Here is a 27,066-nt window from a genome sequence, read left to right on the forward strand (position 1 = left end):
GGATATTCCTGCAGACCAAAGAAAAATATGTATGTTCACAGATGCACACCAGAGGAAATAGTGCAATTGTGTTACAAAGGAATCAGTAATATAATAATGCACTAAACCTGAAATTATCTCCAAATTTTCATACATCTGTGCAAATAAACAGGTCAACATTGTGTGCTTGGGACAGAAAATATGACAAATGCTCAGGTCTTTGAAGTATGCAAACAAAACCCAAAAAGTAACACATCAATGCTCTACAGCAATCTGCAAGAAACATTAAAATCTAAGAATACCTGTGAAAAAAAACGAGGGAAGAAGCAAGCAGTAATGTTTACTGACAATACCACTCTATTCCCATTGGGAGATCGATGCCTATGTTGCATATTGTGTCATATGTATTTTCACATCGCTATCTATTTTAAGTCTAATTTAAGTTGCCCAGTCATTCATAGCCCAGATGGAGATACCTTCCACCTTTGAAGGCTTCAAACATGGCTTGTAGTGTTCTGCATATATAATACATAAAACTTGCATGAATGGCATCTAGTTTTATTAACCCTTAAAACCTCTGTGCAATCAATTCTGATTAGTATTTTTTCTAACAGTAATCTACTAAAGCTATGGGCTTTTTGAACTTACAAACCAGCAAAATGCATTTCAAACAAAGGAAATTCAATCTCCTTAACTGCTACGTAATTAAAACTCCCCACAATTCCTTCTCTTAAAACTGGGTTATACAGACTAACATGTTATACAAATTGCAGTAGTGCTCAACAGTGTTGAATAGTTTCAGGGCACAGTGAAGCAGATAAAGCAGTGTGTTTATGACATTCTTCTCTATTACCAAATGCATTTTTTTATTAGTCATAAAGACAATACCTTTACTATCTTCCTTGAAAACTGCACCAAATTCATTTGTGCAAACTCTAAGATGTTATCCAGGCTATCAAAAGGATTATTTGTGAAGGGAAATTTTCAGGATAAAAAGGGAGTAAATAAAACAGGCTTCACATGTCTGCAAGCAGCAATACAATGCTTCTTTCATTTATGTTTTAAAGAAATATGCAGTAAAGCAGCTAATCCCTCTTGGGCAGTCCCTTGATGCTAACTTTAAGATGTTCTCAAGGTGCTAAGGAGTGCTCATTTTGGCCGCGAGTTTTCAGTGCTCTTTGCTCAATTGTGAAGCACCTAGAAGGATTATAATTTTAAAAAATTAAGTTTTAGTTTATAGTTAGGTAATAAAAAAGCTGCCTAGCAATTCAACAAAACTAATCCTACATTCAGGAGTTACCTATTCACTGAGATTAAGCCAATATGTAGTTATACAGTAATCTGGAACAAAGGAGGTACCATGGTAGAAAGGCAAAGAAAACAAACAATAAGGAATGTCTGGCAAATGGTGAACATAATGAGATGTTTAGAAAGAGCAACAAACAGATACATATGCTGTGTGAATAAAATAAGAAACAATGAATCGCAAGAAACAGAAGTGACTGAAGCATGGGGATTATGCAGAAGCATCACCCTGCTACAAGACAAGCTCCTCCGAATTTGCACAGCATCTGTCACCATCAATTCACACAGTCAGTCTAACTAGAGGATCTAATGACAGGCAGTTTATACAACACCAGCACATAACATGTCCCTCAGGGCATTTTGTCCTCATGGCATCCCAGTTGAGCAGCACAGCACTACCGCTTCATGGCACAGATGGTGAAACAAGTCACAGAGCTTTAAATAGCTGTGTACAAGACACCTATAGCAAGAGAAAGGATTGAGCTGGCACACACAAGCCACTGGAAACCCCTTCTTTTCTGCCTTTGCAGGAAACACAGTCAAAAAGCCTTACATGGTGGTACTGGATACTGCTGCAGAAAAGTCACTGATCGCTGCAACTATTTACAAGTTAGTTCAACTTGGGATGCCTTTTTAGTTTGTGTTTATATTAAAACCTGCCTGGATCGGGGGTTTTTTGGGGTTTTGGGGTTTTTTGCATTTTCTAGGAGCACCAGACATTACCTTGTGTTGAACATCCAAAATTGTGATCCCATATTTTAATCTCAACCTTAAAGCTCTAATGCAGTCATTAAGTTTTCCTTATGAGAGAAATGTCTTCCTATTTTTTAGTTTTTCTAACACAAATAGAAAGTTACTGCCAATGTATTCAATGCTTAGAAATGTTGCTTTGAGGACCACAGCATACAGAAAACTGACATTTCACAGTCCCCGACCACTGGTCAAAATTAGAGGGCACTGGCCAGTACACCCAAATGCGCAAAATCTTTTTTTGTTTTCAGAACACCTAAACAAAAAATTAAATGTAAGATGTGACACATACATCGTGACTGTTCTAAACTCACTTACTTTTCATAGATCCCTAAACCCTGCTGTGGTGCTGATGACAAGCAGGAGTTTAAGAAGCACTTGTCTCACTTAGACAAATATTTCAGCATTGCAGAAATTCTCCTGCTAAAGAATAGTTCAGCCGTTGGCTTGAGTACATGAAATACTGGCGGGAAAATGAAAGCAAGCAGAAAAAGAAGAAAGCTTCCCTTCTGTGCTTCTGTAAGTTGAAACTAATTCTTTCTAAATTATGTTTGAATAGATATTTGAGTATGATTCAATCTGTCCAAAACTAAAATTACAAAAATGAAGGAAAATTTACCCCACTGAGTGTTAAAACAGAGATGAGGCTGTAACATACCTATAGTTCAAACCAAAGTTTGCATCAGAATAGATGTAAGACCAGAGCTTTCTATTTTGCATCATTTTTCATTTTATTCAGGAGCGAGGGGGCGATTTCTCTTACAAAATCTTCATTCCTTTGCAATGCACTATATATCAAGTCGTCACGAAGACACAGTTTCCACTCTGCCTACAAAAGCTTTCCTGGGGGCAGAATAATGAATTTAGTGTGAGAAAATAGGATCTTCAGATTACAGAACTTGAAAGATGTCTAATGTTTTTAGTTTTAATGGTGTTGCTCATTTGAGTCTGTGTCTACTATCTTGTCAGTGTCAGGATTACAATACTCCACAATAAAGCATAACGTGGCACATACATCAATCATATTAAAGTCACTTGGTATTCTGCAACTCTTTGATCAGTTTAAGACAATTTAATTAAATCTGGTACCAGAAAATTGCAGTATTTTCATGTGCAAAGACACACCTCAGATATATCTGACTCCTTTAAAAGTAACTGTACTTGAAAATAAATCCTCAGATAACTCACACCCTGAAACAACTCAAGTCAGGTAGTTGCAGAAGGAGGAAAAAGGAAAAAGGAAGTAGAAACCACACATCAGCAGAAATTCTAGAATAATTTTCTCTTTCTATTATCTAGGGACCCATCATAATCATAACTGCTGTTGACCCAGAAGATACGAGAGGGTTGTCTTTGCAGGAAAAAGAGGAAGTGTTGCTTGCTTACTGCTTCTTTAAAAACCACCATTCAATCAGACACCAAAGCTTAAAAGCGGTTTGCATGCCTTCCCCTTGAAGTTGCATAAGTTGTAGGGATGCTGTTCATTCATACTATGCAACTATCCTTCCAACTTCTACTAGAAAATGCAATTATCACATTGCATTACACTTCCTGTCAGTAATGATAAGCATCAAATACGCTGAAAAAGCAAGTATAATCACTCTGACCCAATAAATTCAAAGCCAGGGTGTATTCAGCTTTCCTAACAACCCCCCCCCCCCCCCAATGAGTTCTGTCCCAGAATGCTAGCTCAAGCCCTCAGGGTAGCTCACCAGTCCCTTAGGAAGAGAACTGAGATTTGCCAAGCATTGCACTTCTCCCACTTCTACATCTGACATTGCCTAGATCTTAGCTGTTCTGACAATTTTTTCCCTCCCTGCAGAAAACTGGGCCACAATATACAAAATACACCTCCACCAGTTACGATTTTACTTTCCCCAGCTTCAAGCAGTATGTTACCTGGAAGGATGTAACATAGTACTCCTTGAAAAAAGCCTCGTGAAGTGGGGTTGCAAAATAGTGAGACAGCTTTGTTGAAGCACCATGAAAGCTGTTTCTGACAGCACTCTGCCAGGTATGTCCCTGCAGGTGAAGGAGGCAGGAGATGCTCAAAAAAGCTTTTGGGCAACAAATAACAGCACAAGTCAAAAGTACGTCAAAAAGGAAGAATATATGCAAGCATGTTTAATGAAACAGAAGTCAGATGCAGACCCACCAGCACAGATCCTCCAAAATACAGATAGCATAAGAAATAAGGGGAGACATTATGCAGTCTTCCATTACATAAAGGGGGCCTAGAAGAAATCTGGAGAGGGACTTTTTACAAGGGCATGCAGTCATGGGACAACGGGGAATGGTTTTAAACCGACAGAGGGGAGCTTTAGTTTAGATATTAGGGAGAACTTCTTCCTTGTGAGGGAGGTGACGCGCTGGCACAGGCTGCCCAGAGAAGCTGTGGCTGCCACATCTCTGACAGTGTTCGAGGCCAGGTTGAGCGGGGCTTGGAGCAACCTGGTCTAGTGGAAGGTGTCCCTGCCCATGGCAGGGGGTTGGAACTGGATGAGCTTTAAGGTCCCTTCCAACCCAAACCATTCTATGATATGATAATATGTGAGAATTTTTTTCCTGTCATCCCAGATGCTGCTTCTGCTACTTACTCTCATGCTTACCTACAATCCGTAAGACCACTTCAGTGATCAGTCCTGGCCATCAACAAATCCTCAAACAGGCTGCTGTGCACTATTTGCATTTGCTGGGATAGATCCAGGGCATACCAACAGGTAGGGGCTCCATAGCCTTTGCTGCATGCCCTTGCTTTATCACTGACTCCAAAGGACTCTGGAAGCTACTGGAGGGAGTAGGGCATCTTCTTTTGCTCCTCTATTTAACAACTGTCAGCACCTAACAGCATCAGTATTCTGACCAGGTGCTCAGTGGTCCGTACACTGCTCAAAGCAGTGGTACATGTCAGCTGAGTGAGGAAAAGAAGTGGTCTCATCTTGTAGCAACCTTTTACATGTAAACCAAGGCTGGGCAAGAGACTCTTGAAGTTTCCTTTCACTGACGCTGGCTGCCAGCAATGCTGCTAAGGGGGGCAAGGAAAAGAAAAATACTAGTGTCCTGTACATTCTAATTAATTGCTTATGTGTTTAACAAAATGTAATATACCAAATCTTCATAAACACTTGGTGACAAATGCCAGACTCTAAGAATACCTCTTACAATTGAATAAAGAATCATTTAGAAAGCAGCGTACATTAGTTGGGAGAAGGACTCAGATTTGATAAGCGGCTAAAAATTAGTTTAATGATTCCCTATTTAGCCTTTAGATCTATTCATAATAGGACATTGTGTTTCCAATTAGGGACCGAAATCGGTGACTTAACATTGCTGTCACTACAGATTAGACATCACATGGGATCTCTGTATTATTACAAAGTTCATATTTTGAACATAAAAAGGAATTTGTAGAGACAAGCATAGGATTTCAGTTTTAATAATGAGCTATTCATCTTCAGGTCAGTTTTCATAACTGTCTACTACAAGTTAGTTCAGTGCGAGGAACATGAAACAGAAAAAAACCCCAGAACTGCGAAAAACTGCTGAAATTATAAACGTCACATTTTTACAAAATGAAACATAATGGTGTTTTAAATGTCCAAACTGTTTGTGACACTTCATCTCCACCACCGCAATCACAACTTGCTTGAACGCACACTGCATACTGGGCAGCTAGCAAGTATCTATTGGCAGCGCAGCTAACAGGGCAATCAGTGCTCAGCAGTTTTACCCTAAAGAGCAAATACCTAAGAATTTTTAATTACAGGATCACATTCCATGTAAAACAGTGAGGGAGGAAGAACATTCTGGGGAATCCATGATCAAGGCCCATGATAATATTTACTGACCATTTCTTTTCCTACTCATGATCAGCTAACATGTCTGCTGTTATATTGTTTTCACACGGAAAAATATTGTCAGGAAAGCAGGCAACATTATTTTTAGCTGTTCTGCATGCACCTTTAGCAACTGCAGCAAAGTGTCACACAGATAATCAATTCTCAAGGTTGCCTCAAAGCTACAAAAATAGGGACCATCCTAACCAAGGCATTTCAGCACAGGGCTTGGTGTCTGGAGTAGCTCATACAAAAAAGGCACTTCCTTCGTTCTCAGAAGCATGTCAATATGAAAAGAAAAACACCTTCAGCATGCCTTAAGATCTACAGGGACTTTTCAGACAGAATAGCTACTATCAATTATGTCTTCATTCACAGCAGGAAATGAGATTTCCTGTTGTTTAATGCTACAATGCTTGACATAAGACTATGAATTTGTAGTATTCCAGTAAAAATCTATATTGTGGACAAAGAGAGGAAGAAATAGATGTTTTCATCAAATGTAGCAGAGAGAACATCTCTTCAGACACTATCTCCCTGTTTTGACTGATTTTTAATTTAAAATTGTGTCTTAATTAGCAAAGGAAGGAAAGTACACTTAGAAGTAAAAATTTTTTATTTTCCACCTGTAAAAAGACTTATTCTTTTATTTATGTCAGTCTTGTCTACAGGAAGGACAATTTATAACTCTGTCACAGGCTGCCAACCTATTCATTATTCATACATTTAGAGGACTAAAAATCTTGTTTTAGTCCTTTGCTTGCAATAAATTTGAGACATCTCATTCTTGATAGTGTTTATTTGGTTTCTTCTGAGCTTATTGCACATTTTTCCCCATATTTAACATTCCTTTCTCTACCTAATGGGATAAAGTAGTGATCTATTGTCTCAATCACAACAGCTTCTCAGTTTCCCCAGGGAGCAGAGACAGATTGCCCAGGAAGCTGGACATTATAATTAGTGACAAATCCCTGTGAAGCACTACAAGGCTCAGACATCTTCCCACACTGGTTTTTGCCATAGCTGCTGCTCGGAAGGCCCTGTGCCAGGCTATACTTGTGGTTTTATTATACTTTTCCTCAGTCCTTATCTTCCAAGCAGTCAGATTCCTCCTGCGAGGAAGGCCCACCCAAGTCAAAAGGAAAACTACTACTAAGTAGTTTAGACTAAGTGCCCAGGGATCATCTGACTGTGTCCTGGGGGCTAAGCTGGTGGTACAGAAAGTAGGGAGTGCACATAAGGGAACTGTATCTCTTGGCTGAAGAAGATGCTATCAGGAGGGGATCCCAGATGAGTAAGGGTTAGATAGGTCCTGGGTACCACTGCATGCTTTTCCTGGTTCCTGAGGAAAGATCAGTGCTCAGAAGCTCTTGAAAGCAAGCATTCAGAGTGCCATTACACCTGGTGCTGCAGCACACTCAAACATTTCCAAGATTTCTTTGGAAATGGGTAAGCCTTACACAACCGACTGTTTTGACTGTTCTTATTGCTCCTCTTGTGGAAGAGCATTCACGTCGTAATTGGGCCAAAGAGTGAGAATTGGACCCAAGCTGCAGCCGGCAAATGACTCTGAAGACAGTCAGTCACAGACAGTGATTTCCTTTTCACCTTGTAAATCTGATGGAAAGTTTCAGCCTTCTTGGAAACCCAGAGCTACCCCCTTGCCTGGAAAACCTTCCCAGTCTTAAAAGCACCAGTTGAACAGTCACTGATTTGGATAATGTTTTATTTGGATAAAGATTTACTCAGTATAGCAGTGTTAGGCTAAGTAAAAGAAGCACCATAAAAAGGCAATTTATATGGAGTAAAATAGTAAGCCAAATAAAAAAAACCCCAAACAACTACCCTTAACAAAGATGTGGAGCCACAGTCCATTGTGGGAACAACAACTCTTGTAAGTCACTGCTACTCAGTTCACAGCCTTTGTGCTAGCCAAGCTCCGTCATCACACTAGGTATGCTTCATGTAAATTTTATGTTCCATCTGAACTGAAATCAGAGCCAAGCCTTGCTTCCTCAGCCTACAAATCATTAGACTGTGAGATCAGACATTTTCTTAAACTAGGTCCAGCCCTTGTGCAGCAACAAGATAGAAACAGGTCTGAGGAAAAATGAGAAGATGAGCAATCAGCTGCTACTGAGCTACACCTGCAGGTACTGCTGGTTCTCTACCAAGTACACCAGGACTAGCTGGCAAATCAAGTACAGTCAAGTCTTGAAAACACAAGACATGTGTTCTTGCATGCTTGTACCTAAGATCTGGCTAACTCATGCAGTGTGACTTGATGGCATGTTATTATTCATGTTATCAAGTAAGAAAGTATGCTTCCTTACAAACAAAATGGCCAACCAATGACTTATTTCCTGCAGGGCAGACCTGCCTTCTATGTAGGCTTAGCAACTGAACGTTGTACTCACCTCAACAAAGATGAAGCAGGGGATGATGGAATAGCTTCTCTGGGTATTGTTTCCTAAAGCCATTTCTCATCACACTTCTTGGCGAGGCACCATTCAGAACTTTATTATCCTGACAAAGAAAAGACAAAGGTGTTTCAGTCTGTTTCACTTTTGGCAAACTCGGCATTTAACACACAAGGTTTGTAACATGGTGAAATGACATAGTGGACAGACTAAAAAGAGCTTCAAAGTCTAACTTGTGGCCATACAAAATAACACGAGAAGGCACAGCTTCTGCAGCACAAAAGCAAGAGACAGACGTAAGTGACATGATACATCATCTACATAAAAATATTGACAAGGAATACAACTGTTTTCCTTAATTACAACCCATTCCCAAGCAAAGGCTTCCTCCCCAGGATTGTAAAATCACATTTTCAGCCCATTGTCCTGACTACAGTGTGTTTCAAATCAAAAGGTTTTGGTAACTGTCTTGTGAACTTGTACTTTAAAGGACACATTTACATGTCTACATTAATTGTACACATGATCAAAGTATTTATCTGCATAGAGCATGACCTGCTTAAGATGACAACATACGCACAAAAAAAACACCTAACAAATAAATACAACAAAAAGTCAGTGAACGAGTGGGCCCTTGTTGTAGAGCCTTTTTAGCTTACAATAAATTCATATATTAACCCACAAAGCCCTACCTACCCACTTAGCATTACTTCGGGCTAGTGGCTATTCTAATTAACATAACCTTAAAATGCTCTGTGTGTTAATTTACTAAGTGTGTGTGTGCTTTTCTGCGTGTATGAGGTAACACATCAAAAAGCTAAGTCTGGCTGAAATGATTTTAAAGAGAGGAATAGGCTAGCAGGGAACGTGGGGAGCTGGAAAAGTAGCATTTAGTTCAGAACTGCCAGATGCATGCTTGCACAGAGCAGGAGACACAGAAGAGAATGGAAATCCTTTGCTATCGATTTTAACGTGAGCACATCAAGTGAGAGCCCATCAACAGAGATATAGCTGGGCCCAGTCTCACTTTCAGCACTCACACAGAATCCCTGCCCTGATCATAAGCATCTCTACAGGCCAGGGCTAAAGTGATGGAAGGTGGTGAAAGCTGGTGTATTTTCCAGAGGACGTTTAGCACAACATCCTGGCCTAGCTGTCTGACCTCACTGGCATCTGAATGGTAATTCAGGCCTTGGAATATGAAGCCTGTGAGGTTCACGAAGGGGTCAGTGCTTTCTCACCAGCTCTCGGCAGGGTTACTGGAAGAAATACTATTATTAGAGGACTGAGTTCAGCAGCGGTTATGAAGTCTGACTGAGGAGCTGGATCAGCTGCCAGTGCTCGCCATCTGCACCAAGATGAAGGCTCTTGTGTTGCCACCTATGATCTACTTACTGCATTTCTTATCTCAGCTCTTCCCATCTTGAGCCAGAGCTGTAAATTACACAATGTATATAATAGTTTTGGTAATATGATTCTAGATACAGCAAAGCTATAGTGACTCCAGTGAAGCCACATCCTATTGTCAGAATGACTTCTGAACTATTAGTCATTGAAAAATGTAGTTCCAGGGCAAACAAAATAATCAAGAAATGCTACCAGTGACATGCTTCAGACACTCCCATCCCACACTGTGTCCCAGTTCTGAAATAGAAATATTCTATATTTTCAAAATGCCTATTTTTTCAAACATACTTCAACTTCACTTAGCAGATAAAATGGGTTTTATCTCAGAGGTTACTGTCATTGTTTTTAAAAAAGACAAGGCAATCCAACTCCATTGGGGTTGTGGAAAAGATTTCCAATCATACTTTTTTTAACAACACTTTTCATACTGCCAACTCGTGTGCCACGTGGCTCTCGTTTTAACTTGGCAAACACATGGCCTGGTAGAATAGTAGGTTAATGCCATGGTTTAAGCCCAGCAGGTAACTCAGAACCACGCAGCCGCTCACTCACTTCCCCCACCTTCTTCCCCTGGCTCCTGGAGTGATAGGGAGGAGAATGGTAAGAATGTAACTCCCACAGGTTGAGATAAGAACAGTCCAGTAACTAAGGTATAACACAAAACCACTGCTGCTACCACCAGTGATAGTAATGATAAGGGAAATAACAAGGGAGGAGACTAAAACTGCTCACCACCCACCGACTGATACCCAGCCCAACCTGAGCAGCGGTCTAGCCCTTCCATGTAACTGCCCCTAGTTTATATACTGGGCATGACGTGCTGTGGTATATGGAATACCCCTTTGGCTAGTTTGGGTCAGGTGTCCTGTCTCTGCTTCCTCCCAGCTTCCCGTGCCCCTCCTCAATGGCACAGCATGAGACTGAAAAAGTCCCTGATTGTAGTAAATATTATTTGGCAACAACTAAAACACTGGTGTGTTATCGGCACTGTTCCAGACTAAAGTCGAAAATACAGCAATGGACCAGTCATTAAGGAATAAAATGACTGCTACTGCTGAAACCAGGGCAGTTAAAGAACATTACAGAACATTATTCCACAAAACTTTTTTTGCATCCTGGATGTAAACTGTCAGCATCTTTTTTGCAACCCCTGTTTTTCAAATGGCTTAGTGCAAAGATGTCAATATCTCAGCACCTTCATGAATGCTTTGCCAAATCAAGCTTAGAAATAATCAAGACTTTCCACAATACTGTTCTGTAACTCCAAGCTGTGTCTTCAGTTCTGACTGCCATGACTGCTGCATGTCCCTAACCAAAGCAGAGGGCTGCAGGGCAATCAAAGAATTTAAGAAACGTCCTCAACAGATGACTGAATGCAAATGCATAGACTAGCAAAGAAGCTGAAGATTCTTAGCAGACATACAATATTGCCTAATTTAATGCTAAGGAACTCTTGATACCATAAATATGTATCACTGTGTCTGTGCTTTTAAGCTTACTGTGCACCACTGGCTTAAAAAGTGCATTGCCTATGGGAAAGCATTTTACCCGTCAGATTCTCTCCTATGTGGTGACACATTTGTGTCAGACATAAGTAGCAAGAGACCAAATAGTTGCCTGATCAGGCCAGCTAATTCCCGGATTATGGGAAAACTCACAGCTAGCCTGTGCCTGTGCCTTTTCATCAGCTCACTAAACAGAAGAGGAAAGGGGAGGAACAGTGTGATCTTGGTGGGAGCACCATCGTTTGTCTCTCTCCAGCTGGCAATGAGTGCTCTAGGGACACAGACAGCAAAACAACAGATTACAACAATCCCTAGATGCTTCAGTCTGCAGAGCAGTCAGAGATAACCCACTTCTGCCCAAAGAATTGGGGAATAGTAATAAGATGTAATCAAGTGTTTAGTGACACTCCTGTTTTATAATCCGTGAAGATGTTTTCACATTGAACAAATTTTTGGAGTGCAAAACCTCTGACCAAAGCAACAGTAAATAACAGCTATAATACCAGTATATGGTACTGCCTTCTCAGTTTTTTATTTTTTTGTAAATTTGAATCAATTGTTAAGGAACTCATGTTAGCAAAAGCACAAGTGGCTTTTTAGATCCCACTAGCTGTGACCTTTTAAAGCCCTGGTATGTGAGCACAGCATGACAGTAGAGCTGGTCAAACCTATTCTAACTAATTAGGGATCACTGTTGAGGGAGTATTAATAATCTAGAGCTTTGTTATTATGAGTTCCTTCTACTTTTTAAACAATATATATAATTGTATAACACAACAATTGTGAATTAATTAGCATTAGTCAGTTCTCATTTTGGTCAATCTACCCCATGTGCACTTTCAGAAAACCTCTGATCTACAGTGTAGGAGGTTATTGTCTGACATCTCCTGGGAGAACAAGCAGAGACACAGAATATACATAAATGAATGGAAAATTAACTGGAAATACAGCAAAGAAAAAGGAATTCAAGCTGAAGAGATCTTCTTGCCACAGGGATCCATCCAGAGGAAATAAAAAAGAATGACATAGAGTGGTGGAAAGAAGAATGTTCTAAGAAAATGTATTTTCCTACAACAGAAGAGTTTCTAAAAGCCCTATTCAGGTATTTTCTAAAGCTTTTTATGTGAGCATGTGGCAGAGAGCAAAAAGGACATATCTAGGACAAACCAGCATTTGCTGAGCCTTTATAGTATAAGCTATTTCAGCAGACACAGTAAGGCTGATTGATTGTTGTTCTGTGTAATCAGTGTTCAGATCAACTAGTTTCTGGTCTGCTCCTCAGGGGACACTGGTCAGCCTTATGTTTTTTTAAGCTATGTCCTGCATAGGTGAGAAGATGAACATTATGGCTTTAAACATTGCTGAAGTGGATCTTTGGACACATGTGGAAAATACTGAAACCAACAATACTGAAAAGCTAGCAGGCACCATTTATCATAGTTTTCAACCTCTGTTTTGTTTAATCAATACCAATGCATGTTTCTTTTACCATTAGCTCAGGGACTGCCAGCCTGAAACACAGTAGCTGCAGCACAGACCAAGATAGCAGCAAAGCCACTGGCACACATGCAACATGACTGCAGAATCCCAGATCTGCTCAGATCAGAGATGAGGAGGGCAACCACTAATCATTTGGTACCAGGATGTGACACAAGCACCAAAAAAGTTGATTGGATTTCCTGTCCCTCTTCATATAGACAGTTTCATGATCTTTTTAGTGTCAGCTAACATCCTGTTTCAAAATAGCATGTAAATGTTGTATCAGGAAGAGCACAACTCTGGTATTTCTGTAACAATGTAAAAGGTTCTTAAATGCAAGCTCTTCCTCATTTGTAAATTAGTTTAACCCTGCATTAACAATTTGCAGCTCTTTGCTGGCAACTGGTTTCAAATTATAAAGATCTTCTCATTAAAATAAGAATTCCATTTACAAGCAAAGAAATTGCTAAAACTTCTGCACCAGTCCATCAAGGATCAATTTGACCAACTGAAACACAAAATGCATATGTCAAACCTCTGCTCAATTAAGAAAAGAAATTCAAGCTAATGCCACTGCTGAAGGTGATTATCCAAGCTTTTGCAGAGAACTGTATCACTGTAACCATTATTTATTACAACAGCTCTTACAGATGTCATTCTAAAGCAGAGTCCTCTACTTCCTGTGGGGGAAACAGCCAGAAAGAGATGAAGCAATTTGCCAGACATCACACAATGACTCAATGTCTAGGCTGAAGAAAGACGTATTATTCTTAGACTCCCGTCAAGTGCTCCATCCACTTGACTATACAATCACTACACTTCAAATATACTTGCTAATTCCTGACAAGAGCTATGCAGTTCTCATTGTACAGTTAAGTAACGCAGGTTTCCTTTAGCTTGCTACTGAAACCAAACTGAGTTTTCCTGCTGAAAACACAACAGAATGCACATCACAACTCTGCACAAGCACCGATCAAACATACACCAAGACTTCATTCCTGGCATGTCCAAAGGCACCTCATTATCTGAGTGCAACCCTGGCATGAACGTGCATGCAATTTTGAATAGGTTGCCACAGCATAACAGAGGGTTAAAATGCATTTCCAAATCTCTTTTCAATGTACAACTAACCAAAGCATACAAAAGGGCCTATGGAATCAAACATAAGATTTTCCTGCAAAAGGAGTCATAGCTATTTCATGTTTTCCTGGCTACAGTACAGACATTTTTTGTGTTTTCGAAGTAATTCAGAAACACTGAGTTATGGCATGAATTGTGTAAGCCAATTGTGTAAGGAGAAGTTTTGTGGGTCCTGAAGGAGCTGGCGAATGAAGCTGCTAAGCCACTGTCCATCATATTTGCAAAATCATGGCAGTCAGGTGAAGCTCCTGATGACTGGAAAAAGGGAAATATAACCCCCATTTTCAAGAAGGGGAAAATGGATGACCCAGGGAACTACAGACCAGTCAGTCTCACCTCTGTGCCTGGCAAAACCTTGGAGCAGATTCTCCTGGAAGGCATGCTAAGGCACATGAAAAACAACAAGGTGCTTGGTGACAGCCAGCATGGCTTCACTAAGGGGAAATCCTGCCTGACCAATTTGGTGGCCTTCTATGATGGGGCTACGGAACTGATAGACAGGGGCAGAGCAGCTGATGTCATCTACCTGGATTTGTGCAAAGTGCTCAACACTGTCCCACACAACATCCTTGTCTCTAGATTGAAGAGACATCAATTTGACAGATGGACCACTTGGTGGATAAAGAACTAGCTGGATGGCCGCACGCAAAGAGTTGTGGTGAATGAAAAACAACAAGGTGCTTGGTGACAGCCAGCGGGCTTCATGAAGGGGAAATCCTACCTCACCAATTTGGTGGCCTTCTATGATGGGGCTACAGAACTGATAGACTGGGGCAGAGCAGCTGATGTCAGCTACCTGGACTTGTGCAAAGCGTTCGACCCTGTTCTGCGAGACATTCTTGTCTCTAAATTGGAGAGACATCAATTTGATAGCTGGACTACTCAGTGGATAAGGAATTGGCTGGATGGCTGCACGCAAAGAGTTGTGGTCAACAGCTCAATGTCCGGCTGGACACTGTGGTATCCCTCAGGGATCAGTGTTGGGACCGGTCTTGTTCAACATCTTTGTCGGTGACATGGACAGTGGGGTTGAGTGCACATGCAGAAAGTTTGCCGATGACACCAAGCTGTGTGGTTCGGTTGATACGCTGGAGGGAAGGGATGCCATCTGGAGGGACCTCGACACGCTTGTGAGGTGGGCTGATGCCAACCTTATGAAGTTTAACCATGCCAAGTGCAAGGTCCTACACCTGGGTCAGAGCAATCCCAGGCACAGCTACAGGTTGGGCAGAGAAGAGATTCAGAGCAGCCCTGCAGAGAAGGACTTGGGGGTGTTGGTCGATGAGAAAATGAACATGAGCCAGCTTCAGTGTGTGCTCGCAGCCCAGAAAGCCAACCGTATCCTGGGCTGCATCAAGAGGAGCGTGACCAGCAGGTCGAAGGAGGTGATCCTGCCCCTCTACTCTGCTCTCGTGAGACCTCACTTGGGAGTATTGTGTGCAGTTCTGGTGTCCTCAACAGAAAAAGGACATGGGACTGCTGGAACAAGTCCAGAGGAGGGCCACGAGGATGATCAGGGGACTGGAGCACCTCCTGTATGAAGATAGGCTGAGAAAGTTGGGGCTGTTCAGCCTGGGGAAGAGAAGGCTGCATGGAGACCTCATAGCAGTCTTCCACTATCTGAAGAGGGCCTACAAGGATGCTGGGGAGGGACTCTTCATTAGGGACTGTAGTGACAGGACAAGGGGTAACGGGTTAAACTGAAACAGAGGAAGTTCAGATTGGATTTAAAGAAGAAATTCTTTACTGTGAGGGTGGTGAGGCACTGGAATGGGTTGCCCAGGGAAGTTGTGAATGCTCAATCCTTGTTGGTGTTCAAGGCCAGGTTGGACAGAGCCTTGGGTGGCATGGTTTAGTGGGAGGTGTCCCTGCCCATGGCAGGGGGGTTGGAACTAGATGATCTTAAGGTCCTTTCCAACCCTAACTATTCTATGATTCCATGATTCTATGATTCTAATGACAGTAAGTAGAAGAACAAAAAACCTGCCACCAGTGCACAAAAGAAGCCCACACATGTTCACCATTACAATAAACAATTTTGCAGCATTTGAATACTAAGCCAGAAAAAATACTTTCTCTTATGAGAGCTCTGATCTTTTTATGTAACCAGAGGTTGCATTTTAACATTTCTACTAGCAAACCATTTTATTGTAAACAATGATACCTAAGTAGGTATTATAGTTCACAGCATACCTGAAATTATGATTCTTGGTACAAACCCCACCTTCCTATAGATTCCTAAACTACCAATCTCTTAAAAACATGTTGCTGAATCCTGGGGGCAAAGCAGAGTTTGATCCACAAAAGAAAATGATGCCAGAGGTTTTGAGAATTGTATTACGGATATTTTTCCTTGCTGCTAGGTTCAAGTGGAAAGTTATCCCATGTCTGAGTGATAAGCAGCAGTATAAAATCCATAGACAGCAAGACTGATAAGCGATCTGCACCACTTATATCTTCAAGATAGTTCAAGTGTTATGTCAGCACAGCAGAGGCCACATAACAACTTCTCACTCCAGGGAAGCAAGTAAAATCCCATTCACTGGGATTTCACTTGTCATATCTGCTAGAGACAAAATTTACATTGATGCCACTTGGCCAGAATGTCACAGACGCTGTCGAAGTAGAACGCAAACATAAATGTGTAGATAGCTTTTAGATGATAACAAAAAAAAAAAAAAAAGGCCACAAGCTTTATTTTGAACTGTCTCACACCTGCGAGTGTTTTCTTGTCCTGTAGATCTGATTTCACGAGGCATTGAATTCCTTGTGAAAATGTTCAGTATATCACTTACTTGGTGTTGCTTTGAATGATACCCACTGAAATGTGGTGTCACACCAGCAAAACCACATGAAGAAAAAGTTTAACTTGCTGATGATGCTTTTTTCTTTCTTGCAAAAGGATTAGGATAAACGAAATAATCTGACAACGAGATTCATTAGGAAATTCTTAAAAAAGGTAACAAGCAGTCTGAAAAAAATCCCATCAAACCACTGAATTTATCCATGCAATCAACAAGACTGTTCCTACTCCTAACTTTCATTTGATTTGAAAAAGCTAATTGTTCTAGCTCTCATTTCACCCCTTCAAACTTAACAGTGAATCTGTATGAAATAGTTGTGCATTATCTTGGGCAAACTACTATTTTCTGGCCTTTACCCATCCACCCGAAGGAACATCATCCTGATTTAAATTAATTTTCCTTGTGAGCTTCTCTGAACAAATGCAAAAGGCAACTGCTCATTTCTTTTACTTCTAACTGGTTAAAAATCCATGTATCTTGGAAGACATTTGTAGCAATAAACTGGCAGGTGCAGTGAGCAATAAAGTAACGGTTCATAGACATCAAGGACTCTGAATTACAGAGATTAGTAATATAATTAATTTAAAGAAGACACAGCAGCCTATTGCTCCCACAGTAAAATATTAAAGATCCAGAACTGCAACTGATTGAATTCATTAGTTATGGGCTTGAGATATGGGTACTTGGTTTAGCTGTATGCTAAATCACCAGTCTTCAAATATTGTACAGAATTCTAATTTCACTGTCTCATTTGCACAATCTAAAAAGAAAATAGCCAAGACCCATTTTATTTGTAGCTGGCAGTCTTGCAAGGCTCAGGCTGGAAACAAAATACTACAGTAAGACCTCCCTGATGTTTGGGATACTATCACAGAACCATAGTACCATAGAATAGTTTGGGTTGAAATGGACCTTCAAAGGTCATCTAGTCCAACCCTCCTGCAATAAGCAGTGACATCTTCAACTAGGTGAGGTTGCTCAGAACCACATCCAGCCTGGCCTTGAATGTCTCCAGGGATGGTGCATCTATCATGACTTGTGACTGAATTTCACCACTTGAAATCAATTCCACTGCATTTGGTGCCTCTCCATGCAAAACACTGACAGGCACTGAGGAAACTGGGCAGTTTCAATATGAAAAAAGCACAGCAGCCTTCCCCTCAGGCTCTTATCACAGTTGACTGGTGGAGAGGGAAGAAGACATTGAAGAGAAAGAAGAAAACAAGAGAACCTCAAGTTTAGTAGCACCAGCTACAGAAATACCAGACGTACATCGGGTAACAATGCAGAGGAGGGGGAAATTGGATGAGCTACAGAAAAACTGCCATGGGATGAAGGGCAGATGAAGAAAACAGACCAGAAGTTTGGCCTGTGATGGGAAACCACAAGACTGAAAATTTTATCTACTCTAATATCAATACAACAGAGACTAGAATACACTTTTCCTTTCCCCTCCCAAATTCCTCAGGGTTTTGCACAAGAGATTTTAATATTAATTAAAATATTTTTATTTCAAAGTTATTAAAATAATTAATTATTAAAAAAATTGTCCGTAGCAATTTTCCTAATTCTGATGAAAATTCATACTTTAATCCAGAAAACTGTTAGTGTTGCTTTGTTTTTTTTCTTTTCAAAGTCAATGGTCCTACTGAAATCTACTGAACTACTAAAAAGATCAATTGGTTGCTTATGTGTCAGCAACAGTACAAAGTAATGGTTCTGAATTTGTAATACAGTTTCACAGCTCTGCACAGGAAGAATTTTGGGAATCCCAATATTAAAAACGTATTTCAAAAACACATGCTGCATAGTCTTTTTGTATGCCACCCCTGCTGAGCCTAAGTGCAAGTAAGCTGCTGATTCACACACTTGAGTGCAATCATTGAGTTACACTCTTTTTACTTGCAGGAGGAACGCAGCAGTTACAGTCTCGCCCTAACCGGCCAGCAGGAATTTCCTTAATGACACGAGCAGCTTGCACTGGAACAGACGTAGCAAGCCCACTCCCAGCATGGACCTGCCCCTCTCCCTGCTACCTGGCATTGCCACACATCTGCTCCCTGTTCCCAAATGGGTACAACCAATCCAGCTGACAGCAATTTAAAAAAAGGCTACTGGGTGCTCTGACTGACAACTGAACTGAGAAAAGATGAATGGCCCTTTCACACCTTGCTGAACAGGCAATGGCATATCCTTCTTCATTTGAAGGAAGAGGCTTGTGCAAAGTGTCAGCTACTATCAGGCTTCAGACGGAGATCTCCAATGAAATTTACAGACCCCTCCTCCCACTTTCCTGCTATGGCAACTTAGGAAGCCAACACTTCTGGAGAGCGTTTATGCAGGTCACAGTGTGAGGATAAAGTGGCAGTGAGCATGGGAATTCACAGACTGAATAGCTGTGTTAGATAGGATGAGGGGAGGAAAATCGGGGGAGTAGTAAGTTCCTATTTGTTTCCAATTATTTTTTTCAAGGGGATGAATACTTCATTGAAAATTTCAACTCAAAATCATGGTGAGCTAACAGTAAACACTAGGCATGTAATAACCACAGGCCAGGGGACTCTGCACCAAAAAAAAAACCAACAGTCATTTCATTCCCTCAGGGCCAAGCAAGCAAAACTATGCAAATATTGGTTGCAAGCTGTAATATTCTGAAAGTAAACAAACTGTTGCTTCACCACACTGCAGCCTCTGGTGATGACAGCCAGAGGCTTAACCTCTTGCTTCTCTGATATTCTGGTATTCATATTGGCCGTGGAGCTGCCAGAGACAGGGACTGCATGGACTCCTGCTTCTGAAAACCTGACAGCAAGTTCAATCTTACATGGACCTTTAATCTGTTCACCTTGTTTATAAACACCACCTTCCCCTTCATCCCTTGCAAGGACAGAGTACAAAGTATTTCTGACATACCTGTTCTTTCCTTCACACAAAACACTATGGTAGAAGCCCTTCTTACTTGAAAAAAAATATATATATATGTGTGTATATCTATAAAAAAAAAAAAAGAAAAAAGAAGAAGTAGGAGAAGAGAAATAGCCCTAATTTTTTACTTTCCTCTTTTTATTTCTGTGTCCATTATATGGCCAAGGGAAGCAAGTATAACACCTATAGGTTGAATACTGTAATTTGTCCACTTCTAAGGACTGCATTGTACTACAGCTCATGCAGTTTATGTGGGCCCCAGAAACACAACCTGGATGCAAAGTCAAGAACTTAAGAATTTACTGTTAGACTACCTGATATCTTAACAGTCTAATAAAATAAATGTTATCAATCCAGATCTAAAAAAAAAAAAAAAAGAAAAAAAAGAAGAAGAAATTCAGCAAACTATTACAAAAACATTTCAAAACAGTTAAAAATCTTTTAAAAGACTTCGTAATACCTCTCCCTTCTCTCCACAGATACCCCTCTGAGTCTTATGGGTGATGGCTTTAGTTTGAGATGGGTGAGAGGCTTATGGCAAACTGTCAGTGTCCTGAGCTTTTCTCTGAGAGGAGGGCACCAATGCCGATGGTGGGAGATTATTCCTCTTCTCTTTAGGATCCAATTGGGCTTTTTTTTATTCATTTTTAATATACTTTACACCATACCTGTTCTACACTTTGCTACAATTCCATTATATTATATGTATTCTCTTTTTGCCCTCTTTGTGATTCCTAAAACCAGCCCAACCCATGCCATGGCTGCATTCCTTTAAAGACCAGTGACTGACCATTGGCAGGTTGGTTGGTTGCAGCTCCATGGGCTCTGGTACCACTTTGTGCCCACAGTTTTAAGGCCTCTTCTACTATCTCATGTCTGTTCTCCTCCGTGCTACACTTTTATCCTAGGTTCAGAGAGTTAATTTTACACGGAACAGTGACTTTTTAGTTCTACCCCTTAGGTAGAGATATACATGAAAATTATTATAAAAATAGGCATTACATTATGTAATCATATAAAAGCAAGCTAAAGCTAAAACTAAGTAACAGCTACCACTTTATTCGACAACTGTTGTTACAGTTAAAAGGACCAGAACAAACCTCCAGGATGGCCAGCACAAGCCTTGACAATGAAGATCTGACAAAACCTTGCTCTTGCAGAATTAGTTCAGAGCTTGAGTGCTGTTACTAGGAAAGCCAATATAGCATTTGTCTGGCTACAAGGCCACAACCCTATTCCCCAGCTTTTGGAAGACTGCAAAACGTAGGCTTTCAGCTATGAATCCAGCAAGGCTGTTGCAAACCTTCTACGGAGTAAAGCTCCTCATTAGGAGCAAGATTTTTTTGAGGCCTTTGTTCTTCCCTGTGTGATTTTGTCTCATCACACCTATATAGGTCTTAAAGGAGCTTACATGGCCTTTGACTGACCTGTTAAGCATTTGATTTTTAAAGTCAATACAGTTTGCACGAACAACAGAATTGTTAGGATTAAAATTACAGCTACAGCATATAAAGCCAAATTCTAAAATTCCTATAGCTGAGAGCATAACATTACTTCTAAGAGTGTGATGTGATTGAAATTACATTCTTTAATAGAGTTTTCAAGAGATATACACCTGTTATCAGATAAATTGTATTCAAAAAGTTAGCTTATAATACTTTGTGGAGGCTTATATATGTGTGTACAAACTCATACACACTAAATACAGCTGGATCCTACAAAATGCATGACAGATGATGATTGAAAAGAAATGGAAAGATTTCATAATCGAACTTGGTCAAAACATGATTAAGCATGTTAAAAGCTGACAGAGATGTTTAAACATCCTCATCTAGCTCTGTGCTGTCTGCTGCCATCCTTTTAAGGAGACTACTGGGCACATTCTATCCTGTTTAATAGCCCCTCGTTGCTGATGCACGGTGATCACCTCTTAAAATATCATTATTCTATTTTCAAAAATTACCCGATCAGCTCTTTAAAAATGAAAAAATCCTTTCCAGCAAATTGGAAACACAGATACTCTTTGTAAATGTTTCTTTCTTCCTTGTCTTCTGAAGTGTTCTGGAAAGCATGCTGGAGACGCTATAGAGCCACAGAAGCCACACTCTTTCCTTCTCTACATGTGAGGCTCACACCACGATGGAGACTCCTGCTTCCACTGTGCATCACACTTTGCCCTCTATGCAGCAGCTGACATTCCTGCAAGCCCTGGGTTAGTTCATGTTTCAGACTAAACTGGTTTCAGTGTATTGTCTGCTTTGTAATTGAGTTTCCTTGCTCCTTCCCACAGTCAGTGTCACCCACAGCTGCACCTTTGCAGTCACAGCACCCTGGCTTCTTCTATGTACTTCTACGTACTTCTATGTTCTTCCTTCTTTCTTTGCTCTTGCTATCACCAAGTCCTTAGACCCTCATTCTCTTTCACTATTTGCTTCCTTAAAATAGCTGTCCTAACTGCAGATAGCACTGACTGCACCTGATATCCAGTATTTTCTGTTGCAATGGACATACTACAAAACAGCTTCTAGCAATTCCTCATCAACTCCCAGTTCTACCAGAACCACAGGCCTTTTCCAGTCTCCACATTTTAACTTTGCACAAGCCCTAGAAACACAAGGAAGGGCTGCAGGCAGAGACTGAGAGGTTGGGGGCACTGGGTTTATTTTCTTGTACTGATCTCCACCCAAAAGCCCATTATGACACTTTATGAAGCACTGCCCCACTGCTTCAACCCCCCCTGCAACCTTCACGCTAAGCAAAGGTACCTACCACAACCTTCTCCCCCCACTCTTTCTGATGCCACTTTTCCTAAGAGTAGTGAGAAGTCACAGTCTGCAAAGGAAGCAGTTTGTACTGCCTCTTTGTCTTTGCTAGCCATAGGATTTTTCTTCAGTTTACAATCCTCTGGTTTTTTTCCAACACAAACACACCTATTTCTTCTACCACCTTCTGATTCAGGCCATGTAGTTCACATATTTATAGGCCATAAAATTAGATGCCTTCCTGGGCAAGACCATTCACCGCAGCTGTTTGATATGCAACCTGGTAGATAAGCAGACCTTGGATGCACCTATGGTTTAGAACAGCATTTTCAAAACTTTCGTGATCGCGAACTTGTATCAGTAAAAATGTTCAGAGCACACACTCCCAATGTATGTAATTTATAAATTATATACATGTACAACTGTACTAGCTTATTATGTAAATTATAAAACATACAGAAAAATAGAAATTGAAAAGGATGAGCTAAAGATGAAATAAACACTGTTCTAAAAATATATTAATGGTAAAATATTTCTTTCCACACCTCAATGGACTCGTGAAGTGCATGCACCTTGCTTTGGAGACCACTGGTTTAGAAGACCACAGACAGAGCCTGATAATCTCTTCCGATCTAAATATGCTTTTATTTGGCACATACTCTTTTCTTCAATGTAACAATTCTCCTTTTGATATTCCTTTTAAAGCTTTCAGAAGTCAATGCACCTCCTCAGAATGAGGTGATCCTGCCTCTCTACTCTGCTCTCGTGAGACCTCACTTGGAGTATTGTGTGCAGTTCTGGTGTCCTCAGCATAAAAAGGACATGGGACTGTTTGAACAAGTCCAGAGGAGGGCCACGAGGATGATCAGGGGACTGGAGCACCTCCCATATGGAGACAGGCTGAGAAAGTTGGGGCTGTTCAGCCTGGAGAAGAGAAGGCTGCATGGAGACCTCATAGCAGCCTTCCAGTATCTGAAGGGGGCCTACAAGGATGCTGGAGAGGGACTCTTCACTAGGGACTGTAGTGACAGAACAAGGGGTAACGGGTTCAAACTTAAACTGGGGAAGTTTAGATTGGATATAAGGAAGAAGTTCTTTACTGTGAGGGTGGTGAGGCACTGGAATGGGTTGCCCAGGGAAGTTGTGAATGCTCAATCCTTGGCGGCGTTCAAGGCCAGGTTGGATGAGGCCTTGGGTGGCATGGTTTAGTGTGAGGTGTCCCTGCCCATGGCAGGGGTGTTGGAACTAGATGATCTTAAGGTCCTTTCCAACCCTAGCTATTCTATGATTCTATGATTCAACGATTCTATTTGTGGCTGCAGGAAATACTTCTTACCCAGCTGTTACAGCCACCCACTGAGCAGCAGTAGTGGAAGGTTGCACAGCATTTTCTCATTCAGTCGTGGTAAGTAATGACTTCTTATTTAAGAAGCCAGTCAGTATACATACTTTTATTTAAAAGGCTTAATTTTGCAGCCAAACGTGTTTGAAGTCCTGGGTGTATCTCTGATCACACATTTCACTTTCTTCCTTATTCCTCAACCTTCTCATTTTACAGCAGCAAAGGGTGCTCCAAAATTCACTTTGAAGATTGCTAGTATCTCCATAACAGGAACACTGGGACTTGTGACTACTCTTTTGAGTGAAGGATGGGGTTGAACTAGATCAAACCATAGGTCTCTCTGCATTCCATCACCCCTTTTGGAAGGTGGTGTAGTAACAGCTGTTATCAGGCATACATTGTCCCAGTCCTACACTTAAACTTTTCACCTCAGCTTCACAGTCCTGTAAGCCTGCACTCTTCTTTTTAAGGATTTGCATCTCATTTCTCCTATAAGGAAGCTTTTACTGCCTCATTCTCTTCCAGTATAAACTTCCTCAGAGTAGTTGCCTACAGGATTTTTGGTGTTGTGTTGTACTTATAACTTACCATTTCACTGCAAACCCATTCTTAAATTTTGCTCTCTCCCAGTTTACATGTCCCATTTCATTTTTCCTCTCATTTTGTTTGTGCTTCAGTTTGTGAATTACTCATTCTGTCTCCTCACCACTATTCCCCTGCACATCTGATTTTTTTCACAGGATGGTTTCAGTTGTGACTTTTGTTCCAGTTTTGCAAACTCCTGGTCAGCAGCCAGGACAGTCCTGCGAGAATCTGGATTCCAAGAGTCAGTACACCACTGCAGAACCCGCATTCCTAGGTGGGTGATCTTTTCCTCTGAAAACCAAGGAAGCATTTAAGGAGCTGCATGAATAAGCTACCACATCTACTCTTGAATAATCATAACAGGAAAAAGATATAAACCTGTTTTCTTGCCTTTTTCTTATAGGTATTCCTGTCTTTTCTGTTCTTCACCTAACTTTGCAGAAAAGCCTGCTCAAAGGTAAAATTACATTTGTGACCAAACGACACCGAGGCAGAGATGCAGAGACAAAGACTTTTGTTCACCCAGGACTACAACAAGAGCATTTTAAGTTTGTATCAGCAAAGTCTGGGCTTCTGTCAGGCCTCATCTTGATCAGACTCTCACTTATTTTTAACAGACTCTGTTAGCTCACACTCCATAGGGTGACACTTAATTAAACCCAAATTTGCCTAGGTTGTGTTAGAGACAGATTAAGACAATGAGGCAGACATCTTTTCCCTCCTCTGTGTTTTTACTGCCATCCTTTACAACACAAGTTGCCCCAAATCAGTTACTGGATTTTAAGTGACATACTTGTTAGGTCCGCAGGCACACATTACCATCCAATCTATAAAACTAGGCATCAATCATACAATATGGCCATAGTTAAGCTTAAAAGCCATCATTGTGTATCTACTTACCTTTGCATGTAGAGAAAGAAGCAAGCAACATCAATGTAATAGCTGACATCTTGTCCAACAGACCAGGATCTGACCCTGACTCCTCCAAAACAAAAAGCTGCTTTAGCCTGCATCCATTTCTCCACATAAGTGTTGCAAGACATCCAGGCTCTGTAGATCAGGCACACAAGGGGTCTGTGAGACATTTTTCCCCAGTTGGTGTCAACTGCTTATCATTTAAAGTGGCAAACACAGACCAAATTGTTGCCCTCCACTGCCAGTGACATCCACTGAAGCAGAAGCATCCATAGGGAGATGCTTCTGCTCCTCTCAGAGTTGGATGCATTAATGACCTCTGCAGAGAGCACAGCTGCCACAAAAATGGCCTAGGCTGAATTTTCCCAAGCACGGCTGAGCTAACTTTCAGTCACTGAAGGCAAGTCACTGAAGGCAAGGATATAAATTCCATAAATAACAGTTCAGCAACAGCTAAGGCTGTGTCTCAGTTTAACTAAAGATTCAACTTTCAGTCTCCCAACATGTGGATGAAGGGTACCAGAGCTGTGTGTCTCCATGCATTGTTCAGGTACTAAGCATACTGTAACTGAGAATTATTAAAATAAATATCACTGCCTAACTACATTTGCAGGCTGCGTTCTGAATCTGTGTTCTGAGTCAGGTATTGCCTATCTTCTTACAGCTGCCAAAAAGCCATAGAAAAGCCATACTGCACATTCAGTGAATTCAGCATGGTCACAGTTCCAGACCGTGCACCATACACAGATGAATTTACTACTGCTTGACAAGCCACAGTGTGCTGATCTGTTATTAATGAGTGTGCAACCACTCTCTCAGTGCTGATGAACATGAATTGGACCCAGAGGACATCTCCTTGTACACAGTGGCTGAACATTTTTACCTGCTTCTACGGACAAAACTGGAATGTCTCCAAACCCCACCTCCCTGCACATCCTGGCACAAAAGAAAAAAACTCTGCAGGAAATTGACAGAGAGATGGATGACAGTGGGGAAGAAGAGATCCACTGTAATGAGTTTGGTCCCATGGAGCAAAGCTCACAATAATAATGATTGGCATAAAAGAGTCCCAAGATAAGCAGTACAACAATTACCACAACAGAAGGTATTTGCTCATAAGAGAATGACTGTGACAGCTAAACATAGTCCAAGCAACAAGGAACATATGATAGTGCTTTTCAAGTATTTTTATACTTTACAGCTCTGGTTTTTTGAGAGTTACTTTCAAAAGGATCTTTTCACTTAAAGACCTGTTTGCAAAGAGGTATCTGAGCTCCAAGATGCAAACCAACAATGTGTCTCCTCTAACAAAGGGGTGGAAATATTTAGTATGACGGTTATAATGACAAGTAGCAGGATGGAATCTAAGAAAGAAAAGTTGTGTGAGGTATCAAATTTAATACACGTATTTCTAGCACAGATTTATTTGGAAAGATTTCAGCATACTACAACTGCTACATCTAGCCAATCACACCAAACACACAGCACCAGAGCAATAGCTGCTAATATGCCCGAGCTAATAGCCTCTTCCCATCTCTCAACTTGAGGATCAGGGATGTAGTATGACATCTCTTCAATTCTCAGTGGATATACAAATAAATAAACAACTGAAAAGTAATTGCATTCTCATCTTTTCTAGAAAGCTGAAAGCTGCACACTGTTTTCACCATGGTAGTATCCACATAAATTACAATGTGAAATAAGCCCCAAAGACATTATAAGCCATCTGTAGATTCACTGTCCAAAACTAAGAATTGATAATGCTTTTTCCAGCTATCTCTGTCCCTCTCAGTGCTGCTTTGTGGAAATAGCAGGACTTACAGAAAGCCAGAAAACTGCAAGATGTGGTATGAAGAAGTTTCATAACCTTTCCATCAATAATGGGATAGTCTGGCCACTGCCAGTGGTTGCC

General features: G+C 40.9%; 1 protein-coding gene across 1 annotated transcript in view; it reads right to left on the reverse strand.

Moving 5' to 3' along the window:
- Positions 1–8,350, reverse strand: part of PLPPR1 (phospholipid phosphatase related 1) — a gene marked incomplete at both ends in the record, with an annotated part of 70,303 nt that extends 61,953 nt beyond the window's left edge. Inside the window, one exon of the mRNA XM_080637990.1 lies at positions 8,288–8,350. Within this exon, the coding sequence (XP_080494116.1) occupies positions 8,288–8,350 (63 nt within the window). The remainder of the gene's footprint in view (positions 1–8,287) is intronic.
- Between the last annotated feature and the right edge of the window lie 18,716 nt (positions 8,351–27,066).

The sequence above is a fragment of the Psittacula echo genome, assembly GCF_963264785.1.
Source record: "Psittacula echo genome assembly, chromosome: Z".
Lineage (NCBI taxonomy): Eukaryota > Metazoa > Chordata > Aves > Psittaciformes > Psittacidae > Psittacula > Psittacula echo.